At 31.5% G+C, this 11,284-nt stretch overlaps 1 protein-coding gene across 5 annotated transcripts in view; it reads left to right on the top strand.

Moving 5' to 3' along the window:
- The window catches only part of LOC117169510, a 20,689-nt gene extending 13,006 nt beyond the window's left edge, over positions 1-7,683 (top strand). For 2 of the 5 annotated variants that reach the window (XM_033355923.1, XM_033355924.1), the window contains 3 exons: positions 5,963-6,367; positions 7,136-7,409; positions 7,473-7,683. In XM_033355923.1, coding sequence (XP_033211814.1) covers positions 5,963-6,367; positions 7,136-7,389 — 659 coding nt within the window. In that variant the 3' untranslated portion in view covers positions 7,390-7,409; positions 7,473-7,683. Of the gene's footprint in view, positions 1-5,962; positions 6,845-7,135; positions 7,410-7,472 lie in introns of those variants that run through there. The other 3 variants (XR_004466668.1, XM_033355926.1, XM_033355925.1) reach the window with 3 other exon arrangements.
- Positions 7,684-11,284: the final 3,601 nt, after the last annotated feature.

Raw genomic sequence — 11,284 nt, 5'->3', positions numbered from 1 at the left:
GAGGGAGCTCTTCTTAATATTTTGACACCAAAATCATGTCGATACACCTTACCGACTGCGAGTAAAGCCACCCACGCTTTAACTTGACAGACTGTACGTCCTTAAACCATGCCTGTCGCTAGCAGTTTTTTGCAAATAGATGAGATTCAGATGACCATGCCTCTGATGTCATAGTTAAAAAACACTTTATAACCATGATCAGTTATCTTAGCCACAAAAAGTAAATTATTTGTTAAATCAGGAACACAAGGCACACCCGACAGTTTTACACTATTCGCTACACCGTCAATTTGTGAAGCAACTTTACCGAGACCAGTCTATGCAATTTTTTTATCAGCAGCTCCATCAACGTGAGATTCCCTGTCACCGATGATATTGCAAAACAGTTCCAGCTTATTGCATATGTGTGACGTAGCGCTACTGTCTATACACTACTCTTTATTTTTCACTTGTTTTAACATGGCAGTTGTAACACACATAGCATCTTCACTTTCGGTTTGGCGAGCTTTGTTTAATCTATTATTGAACCAGCAATCTGTTACACGATGGCCTGGTTTCTTACACTTAAAATACCTTATTGTGGATTAATACAGGTCATTATCACTTTCTTCGTTATTTTTATTCGGATGCTAACCTAATTTTCTTCGAGGCACCTGCTTCCTTCAACCAAATAGCGCTTCACTGTCAGGACTGTTTTCCTTTGTGGAATACTTTACAAGTCAGCACGATTCCTCTTTGACTAGTTTTTCCTTTAATAATTCTACATCCGGAATCGTATGTCTTTATTCAATATCTACACGAAAATTTTCATACTCATCCGGCAATGAGCCTAGAAGCATGATAGAGAGTAACTCTGGAGCCATTGTTATACCAGCATTCTCTAGTTGATCAGGTTTTTGTATAAACTCACTCACGAATTCCGACCTTGATTTGTCCGACTCTTTTTTCGTTTAATATATTCGTCTATAGAAAAAAGCTTTTTTCATAACTCCTCTCGATTTATCCATTATAAACAAGTATGCTCTTAATTTGCAGTCTTTACGTTGCATGATTTTCGGCGGTTAGTTTTTCGATGTCTTTCGTACCGGTCGAGTGCATGCAGAACAAAGAAAAATGAGTAATGCCGACATAACTGAACCAAAAATGACAGAACTTTAAAGAAATAAGTTTTGATAAACGACGCGATTTTAATTCGGTACTTCCTGGGCCAATAATTTCACAAATTCAAAATGGATGTAAATCAAGGCATTCCTTGAATTCGCGGAATTAATAGTGTTCTAGAAATTCGTGGAATTCACCAAATTTAAGGATGTAGCGGATTTTCATAAAATCACGGAATTCAAAAAACTTTTGCAATTCAAGGAACTAAAAAAATTTAAACAATTCATAAGATTCGCGGTCTGAACGAGATTTATGGAATTCAAAGAATTCCTGCAATCACTGAAATTTTCGAAATTCAAGGAATATACGTAATTCACGAGATTCACAGGATTCATGGAATTCAAGGAATTAACAGAGTTCAAGGAATTCGCATAATCCACATAAAGCAGGATGTTCGTCGAATTCACAGAATTCACCAATTGCATGCAATTAAAGGATTATTCGAAATCAAGGACTTCACAGAATTTACGAAATACACTGAATTCGAGAAAATGACGGTATCATTGGAATTGAAATAATTCAAGTAATTTATATAAGGCACGGAATTCAAAGAATTTAAGGAATTCACAGAATCCTAAGAATTCTATGAATTTCGTAAATTGCATGAATTCCGTGAATAGCGTAAATTCAATGAATTTGATGAAATGCGCAAAACCAGTGATTCCGTGATAAGTATATTCCTTGAGTTATATGGACTGTTTGAATTCTATTAATTCCATGAATTCCATAAACTATGTAAATTCCTTTAATTCTGCGAATTCCGTGAATTGTGCGAGTGCCATTAATTTCTTGAATTCCATTAATTCCTTGAATTCCATTAATTCCTTGAATTCCACGAATTCCTTGAATTCGCTCATTCCTTAAATTGCATTAATTACGCAAATTCATTAAATTCCGCGAATTCCATTAATTCCGTGGATTCCGTGAATTTCTTGAATGCTGTGAATTCCATGAATTTCGAAAATTCCGTGAATCCCGTAAATTTAGTGTGATCCTTTAATTCCGTGAATTCCGCGAATTCAGTGATTTCCGTGACTTTCATGATTACCGCGAATGTCATGAGTTTGTAAATTGAGTACCACGATTGTTTTCTACGATTTTCATTAACTCCGCGAATTCTTTGAATTTTGTGAATTCCGCGGATTCCATGAATTACTTGTGTTTCATCAATACCCTGAATTCCAAGAATTTCGTGATTTCCGGAATTTCCGTGAACCACGTTAATTCCGTGAATCCCTTGTGAATCCCAATAATCGTGGAACTTGCTTATCAATTATGTATTATTATTTAAAAATAGGTTAAAAGTAACATTCAATAAAAAATTAATTTATTTGTAGAATTTTATAAAAACAAAAATAAATTATATTCATTTGCGTAAAATAAAAATCACGAAAATTAGCATCACGATTATTGGGACGTTTACCTTAATTTTAAACTCTGTACAGAAAATTCCAAAACTTTTGAAAGTGAATTTTTGGCAAAAAATCACTTGTTTAATTGCAAATTCATCTGTTTTTATCAAACACTAAATTACTTTACTAAAAAATTTGAGTATTTTATTTAAAATTAATTTTTTTACCCCTTCAGTCAGACGTAAAAGCAAGTAGCGAGGAAAAAATGTTTTCAAGGAAAAAACACTTCAGAATTGGTTAATATTAGCAGCGTTAATATTTTTGGCGTCACGGAAACCAAACCTGAAGATAAGTTTTTAAAATTTTAAATGAGGGATCCAGTATTGCGGACATAAATTATAAAATATGATTGGATCTGGATAACAATGGTGGAACATAGATTTCTGGCGTCTTTGATTTCAATCGTGATGTTAGATTTTCAAAATTTCAAAATAGTGAATTTAATATGGCGGACATAAATTATAAAAAAATTTCGACCTGTTTCAACTTATTTCATACTAGCGCTTATTTTTACGCTTTTTTATTTCTTACATTCAGCCTATATCCTGCATCATATTTCGATTCAAATTCGATTAGGATCAAATTTGAATTCAGTGACCCCGAAAGACTAAGCATCACTTATTTGATCAATACCCAAACATTTTTAGTAATTCATGCCAGCCACGTTGAAATTGAAAAATCTCATACTACACGGAAAAAATTTATCCGTAAAAAACTAACAAACTTGTAGCTAGGTTTCGGATACAAGATAAAGAAGCGAAACATTGAATAGTAATTTCTATAAAAAATGTGTGGATTAATTTCCAAGTTTGACACGAATAGGTCGAATTTTCTACGAACAGTGCCTGAATTTACAAAATCGAAACTCCGAGGATTCGAACCCTTGAAGACTGTTACAACACTCATATCATTCTCGTAGGCATTCACGAAAAAAGTGATCAGCTGTTTTGAAATTTTTAAATTATTTTCGTCAATTATTTCTCTAGTTTCTCAAATTATTCATAAAAATACATCAATATCTGATGAATTTTGTTGTTATCCTAGTCCTAGCTACTAGTTTGTGCCTTTTTTAAGGACAAAGATTTTCTGCAGATGTTCTGCAGAACTCAGCGACCCCAAAAACCCTTAGTTACCCAAGCACAATTTGATGAGATTAAGTGAAATAATTTTTCTCAGAAATGCCCACATGTATGTCATGATACAAAACTGGCACGACCATGTTTTGCTCATGTATGTGTTACTGACAATTAACAGGTTAATAATCCTAAAGGGTATGGTTGAAAGAATTAAGAAACATTTTTCTGTGATTCGTAAGTTTAACCGATTTGCTGGTACTTTTTCATTTATAACTCAAAAATTTAGAACTTAAACATTTCTTCCATAATTATTAAATTTAATCATTATTAAAAATATATTATTAACTTCATATATATTTAAATTATAATTTATATATTATTATTTTATTTTTTTAACCTTAGCATATAATTTAAATTTTTATAAATTTCAAAATTATAAGTTAATTTACTATAGACTTTTTTAAAATTAGCAAATGAATTTAAATATGTAACATACACTAATGGCAAAAATTAAAGGGTCAAACAAAGCTGACAAATTTTCAGTGATTGTTGAGAATTCTGTATCTCAGTGAAAAATTGTCGTATCAAGGTTTGTATTTATCAGATAGCTTGTTTAATCAGCTCCAATTTGCTTTCTTTAAAACCTCGGTGCAACCATTTTTTACTGAGATATCGAATTGGAAATCAAAAAGGACCCTTTTGTCTCTAATTGACGATATCTCAGCAACCAATGGCCAATTTTTTGTTGAGTTTTTGAAGCCTTTAGAAAAAACTAAAATTTCGAGAAAAAAAAATTTTTATTGCAAACTATTTTTTGTTGTTGTAAATTTCATGCGATATTTGCGAAAAATATGGAAAGAGCTAGATTTTTTTTATTTAGCTATGATTAGGACATCTTCAAGCGCAGAAGACGTGATCCTTTAATTTCTTTGAAAGTTTGACCGTTTTCAACACGAAAAAGGTTCATTATATCAAAATGTAACTTCGCTGGGTTTTTGAGGGGTTATTTCACTGTAAACGGCACTCTCAACATTAGTCATTTCATGAAGATTTGAAATTTAGCCGTTGATGTTCTGAAAAACCACAAATAACCCTTTTTTCTTGTTTTTTTTTTTTAAATTTATGCCATAGGTCAAACTCAAAGGGAACTTGCAGTTAGAATAAAAGAAATGTAAACAACTTTTGTACTAAAACATCCTTAGAAAAACATGCCGTTACTATGTTTCACACTTTTGATTACAACATATTTTCATATCAGTACATAACCTCAAAAAACCGCAAGACCACGCATGATTGCGTTGGTCCTTGCTTTACTTTAACACAAAACTTTAATTATTAAATAAATGCATTTCGAAAGAACAACTGAAACAAAATTTTCTTACAAACAACTCTGAAAACAATGTTAAAAGATACAAATATTTGCCAAAACCACATTTAAAACAATTTTTCGATTGCAGTTGTAATTTTATGTCCTCTATCATGGAAACCGAAAAAAACTTCATTTTAAAATCAAGATAATACTTCACAACAATCTCTACATTTTTAGTCTCCTTCATTACTATATTTTAGAAAATTTTAATAAAATAACCTCCATAGACCCATCTTTCATTCTAGGCATAGATGTAAACATTTCAATGTTCAAACCTTGTCTCACATTTTTCAATTTTTTTGGAATCTTTTGACTTCGGTCAAAAACAGGGTATGTTATTTGTCCTTTCGCTTTGTAACAATCATTTACGATCTAACCTCTGTATCGCTCCTTTTAGAGTTTTGAAGAGGGAGTGGTACCAGTCCGAAACGTTGACAAATGAGCTGGACTTAAAATAAATTATATTTCTGACCGCGAAGCCGCATACGGTTTTTACCAAAAATAAATTCTGTTTATCCAAGATCTTACATAAACCAAATATAATAATATATACAGCATTCTAAAAAATCAATACAATTCGGAAAATTTTTTTTTCATCCTTTAATTTTTTCCATTACTGTATGTACTAAGGAAGAGAGTATCATTAACCAAACATCACTGCTATAGACCTTTTTATTAAAGAGCAAAAGCTAGAAACATTTGAATTTTGCCGGAAATTTTTCTTAAATAAAAAGGTCTATTGGTTGCGTATCTGTTGAAAAAAAGGTTCCAACCTTAAAAGCACAGTATTCGTTTCAGGCGCACACGCAAAAAAAAAACTTTTCTTAATACGGACACAACTCATTATTTCATTTTAAATGCGTTAGTTCAGAATTGTTGAGTATTTAATATTCAGATTCGTTTTTAATTACTTTTCTAAATTGCAAATGAATGTTTTTTTACAGCTTCCAATTCAGCTGATAATCCTGAATCGAGTTCAGGCTCTAAGATCAAGCGTGCACCAGGGCGTCCGCGTGGAACCGGCGGCGGAAAAGGGAGTGGTCGCGGTGGTTCGCTTCCTCGCAAGAACGTGCGCCCGAAATTTATGCCGACAGAACGTCCCCTCTTGCATCTGACAGGCCCTCCTAATAAGACAGTCGATTTTATGAAGAATGACGTTTCTTTATGGCTGGATGAAAATGGAAATGTATTGCAAGCAGACTTTAAACGCAATACTCTTCCTTATAACGGTTTTTTTTATCGATATAATAATTTTTTAGTCCGTCTTCAGTTAATAGATAACCATTCAACGGTTATATATGTAAGGCAGAATACTTCACTTATGGCAGTCCGAGCACCAAATCCATCTTGTAAGGGATGATTCCATATATTACGTAATAGATTTTTAACCAGTGTAAAACATACCTCCTCAAGAAAATTCGGCAGTCCCTAATTTTTAAAAAGAACTTCGAAAAATTAAAAACTTTGAAATTCTTTGAAATACATTGAGACTCTTCTATAGAGCCGATTTGAGGGCTGAGGATGAGTGGGAAGTAACTCATTATAGCCCGCTCCGTTTTCGTTTGTTCACGCCTGATTGCTTACCTGAGTGACAGCCGCAGATCCCGTGCACCCCGCGCAGCACCTGTTACACCTACATGCGGCGCGCCGTCAATTTTCGGAATTGCTATAGAAGGGAGGGCTATTGAAGAGTTTCACTGTATTAAAATCTTGAAAAGGCATCAAATTACTGTCTTCTTTGAAACTTCTATCAAATTTCTTGCAAACCATTTATACTTCAAAAGCTCCGTTCTGTTAAATTGCACTTTCTCAAGTTGAATATAACTCTTGAGCTACTTGCACTTATTTTTAAATACAGCTCATAAAAAATTATTGCGAACTGTATTTCGAAGGTAACTAAAAATAGAAAGATTTTTATGGTTGCTTATAATAAAAAATATGTCACTATTTTTCAATTTGTTACTTTGTTTCAAAAGTACTAACATCGCTACCACATTATTATTACAAAAAATTAACTAGTTGGCAGACTTTCAGAAATTTCAATTAAAAAAAGAAATTTGATTTGAAAATTGGTTTTCGATCTTTTTATTATCAAAATACTTTTTTTTCTTTTCCAGCTGACTACGTTATGGAACCTTATGAACACCTGTGGTTCATCAGTTTTTTTTGGAAATTCTTCAAAGTAGATGTAGATCCAGCAACAAAAAAGCCGTTCAACATTGAGCTCGCAAATGGAAATAAAATTGAACCTGGACATAAACCTGATAAGATTATTTTTCCTGATATTACTTTTTATATGTTCAGAGCGCAGCCGCCTACGTTAGAAATTACAGGAGCTTCACTTTACCCGACTATACCCCCTCCTCATTAATTTTTTACAATTTCTATCTACAATATCTATATTTAAAGCAATTTTCACCTTTTTATCATTTCAAAAATTTTTAAACATTTTTTCAATTTCCAGCACTCCTAGAACTTTCTAGAATTCTAAAATTCTTAGAATTTCATGAATTCTCATAATTCTCTAGGTTTCCTTAATAAACTGAATCTCTCTAAATTCCCAAAAAATCTCTACATTCTCAGGCATTCTTTACATATGTTAAGTTCCTTCAATTTTTAAAATTTTCGAAATTTCTGAAAATCGTTTAATACTTACAATTCCTTACATTCCTTGAATATCCTGCACTCTTTGACTCCTCAGAATGTTATAAATAAATTAGCGATTTATCAATAAAGACAATTTTTAAGCCAATATTCCGAAATCTCTAGAGAAAATTATTATTCATTTACTTTGTTATACAGTGTACACAAAATACAAATAAATCATAATTTTCATTGAAATTCATTATCTAAGAATTCTATCATAAATTTTATTACGTCAGTTTCTTATCATAGAATACAAGAAACTTGTCGGAGAAAAGCGAGTATAAACCGCGGATAATATTCGTTTGATTTAAACTTGAATCATTTCAAATTAGTTTAAGAAACACAGAACATTGTCGTAAAAAATTTCGAAATGATTTATATTATATTTCAAGTAATTAAAACCACTGGAAATTATTCATACGATTTAAAAGACAATTTTGGTAATTTTAAATTATATTGACAATTAACAATTTGCATGTTAAAATTATGAAAATCTTGAGAATTTTGAGATTAATAATTTCATTCTTTTGGTAATTGCGCAATTATATGTGTAATTATCTTAGGAATTTTTGAATACTTTCATTACTCTGTTCATTTTAATAATATCAAATTTTTTCACTTATTCGTCATAGGACGCATTTTTGAAAACATATTTTTGAAACGAAAAAATTCTCAAAACTTCTCGTATTTTTTTCAAAACTAATATTAAAGGCCATGTAAGAGTGAGCTTCAAATTTTGTTATACATGTTCTTTAAATCCAGCATACATTTTTATAATTATAAAAAAATAAGAAAAAAATTTGTTACAAAAAAAAAAACTTTTTTTATAATTGTAAAAATCTAGGACCAGACAAACGTCTTTTTGTGCTTTCGACTGATTGCCCAAATTTTCAACTCGATATTGCATTTCCTGTAAACATGATTTGGGGTTTAAAAAAATGTAAAAGAAGTTTTTGATGTTACGCTAACATGGCCTTCACCTAAATTCATAAAAACTACCTTTCTTTCTCTTACATTTATATATAAATTACTTTAAATGTCATCTGCACGCTCTGAAAATATCATAATGGCACCTCTCTGAGCTTTCGATAAATAATTCAAAACATTCCTATTTATCAAACATCAACAAACTCATATGCGGGAAAATTAAAATAATTTATTTTATCTCAAAATTGCTATACCTTCAAAAGCAGAGCTTTTACATCTATTCAAATATCAGGCGCCAAAAATTCAAATGAAATGCGAGAAGTATATGAGACATACTGGTAAAATGGACAGCTCATTTACCGACCACATCCCAATCGACACTGAACTGTAGCGATTTTCAAATGTTGCTAATTTAAACAACACAGAAAACCCTCCTTAACAAACAAAACGTTAAATAAAATTATAAAAAGCATACTGAGTTGTCTTTAATACTGAATAATGCTACAAATAATAACCCAGCTGAAGTCGGTATTGCCGACCGTCGGTAATACACTCTGTTAGTAGCATACCATGGAGTAGAATCCTACACAGTCTGTAACTGGAGCCGTAATGCCATAACTATACTAGTTTTAATTAAGCAGAAAGTTATTTTTTACTCTTATGAGTAACGAATCTTCCCTTATGGGAAAACGTGTTAATGTTCATATACAGGCAAACAAAAAAACTGATATGACATGTTATCAATAATAAAATATTTGAAGTTAAATGCATTCTACTAGCAGTGGAAGTTGCAATTGCTTTAAGACCATCTGATGAATGAGACACGTGACCAGATTTCTACCTTATGGAATATATTTTTATTTCCTAACTTATTTTCAGACGAAGCGCTTCATAGAGTTGAAAATTTGAAATAATAAATAAGAAGAACTAAGAAAGTTTGGTATGGTCTTAAATTTTCATAATAATAAAAAAAGATTTTTTGTCGTATTTTTGTATTTTTTTCATAATTACTAAAATTTAGGACCAGGCACACAATTGTTAGTGCTTCTTGTTTATTATCAAAAATTTTCAACCCGACCTGGCGCGTTGTGTGAAAATAAGTTAGAAAGAAAAAAAGTGCAGATAAGACAGGAATCTGGTCAGGTGACCCTCTCGTCACACTGCCTTAAAGATAAAAGAGATCCAAATAATTTGAAATAGAAAAATTCCAACCCTTAACTGTAGGCCGCTTCACTGTTATTTTCATTTCCAATGAAAATCAAACATTGCAGGCTCAGAATCCTGCTATGGTCAAGTTACTGTTTAAAATTTGAACAATTATCTTATTTTAAGAACAAAAATTATTTTCACTTTCAAATAGTAAATCTTCAAACTCTGATTATTTAAAGTTGACTGATGGACCAGTTCATTATTCTTTAGTTTATATGAAAATTTAACTCTTGGACTTAGAATGTCAATATTAAGTTGTGTATTCATCCTTTCTACAAAATTTTGAATCTATTTGTAGATCTTTAGATTGTTGGCTTGTTAGCTCTCAAAAGAATTGAAAAATTGTATTAGTCTTTGGTATACTGCTTAAGTTTCCTAAACTAAAGGTTAAATAGGTTGCATAGACTCAGTTTACATTCTTTGAAATAAAACACATTTGTTTCCCGCTGTTCCTAGAAAGGGAAAGTATTAGGGTTTCGTGCTAATTCTTAGAATTTTGATTCAATTTCAAATAAAAATTTTAATTTTTAGAATTTTAATTTTTAAAAAAGAAATTTTCCGCGTATGATCGTATTACGCAGCTCTCATCGCATGCCTTCTTTTCGAGGATGCAATGATGTCTAAGGTGGTTATTTGCCAAAGCATGCGCTATTGTTGTTGCTGTTATATCGAGTATAATACGCCAATAAGTGTAGCATTCGCTACACTTTCTGTCAAATCTGCTTTATTGGCAATTCTAAAAAATTTTATTTTTATTTCCCTAAAGCTACATGCGAATTGTGTACTCTAATTCTTAGATTTTTTCTACTTAATTCGTCGAAGTTATTTTGTTTTAAGATGATCTTATAAATTTTATAACGACCTCAAGTGATTATGAGTACGTGCCTTATTTTAGAGTCTTTTTCTTGAAGTTCAAATTGATTGAGGCCTTCTGGGATGAAATAAAAATTTTCTGGGTAGTATAAAATTTGTAGGGGATTGTGGCTTTTATCTAGCTTTGTGTAGGTTACATCAAACTCTGGTAAAATTAATTTTCTACTACAGGCTCAATAACTAAAACGTTGCTTACTTTCTTTTCGTTCAGTTCTATTTTTCGGGATTTGTAATTCTTCTCAGATGTTGACAAATTTTCAGAATTTTCCATTGGATGTCGAAAAGATGTCGACAACGTTTGTGGTAATCCACAAATTTGATTTTTTCATCATAGGATTATACTACTTGTTCTAGTGGTGAATCTAATTGCACTGGAAACAATACATTGTAACTTTCGTTGCTAGCCTCTTCATTTTTTGCTGCTTGAGTTTCAATCCAGTTTAATTCTTCCTCAGACCAGTTTGTCAGTAATACGTTTATTCTTTGTCCAAATTCTCGTTCAATGACTAGTTCTAGTTCTACAGTTGCTTGTAGGATTTTCTGATCACTCACTCCTTTCGCTACTGCGATAACGTCTCCATAATTTTCTTTTCTTTCTTCTAATTCTTTTT

This window comes from Belonocnema kinseyi, chromosome 3 (assembly GCF_010883055.1).
Source record: "Belonocnema kinseyi isolate 2016_QV_RU_SX_M_011 chromosome 3, B_treatae_v1, whole genome shotgun sequence".
Lineage (NCBI taxonomy): Eukaryota > Metazoa > Arthropoda > Insecta > Hymenoptera > Cynipidae > Belonocnema > Belonocnema kinseyi.
This window is presented reverse-complemented; position numbering and strand designations above follow the sequence as displayed.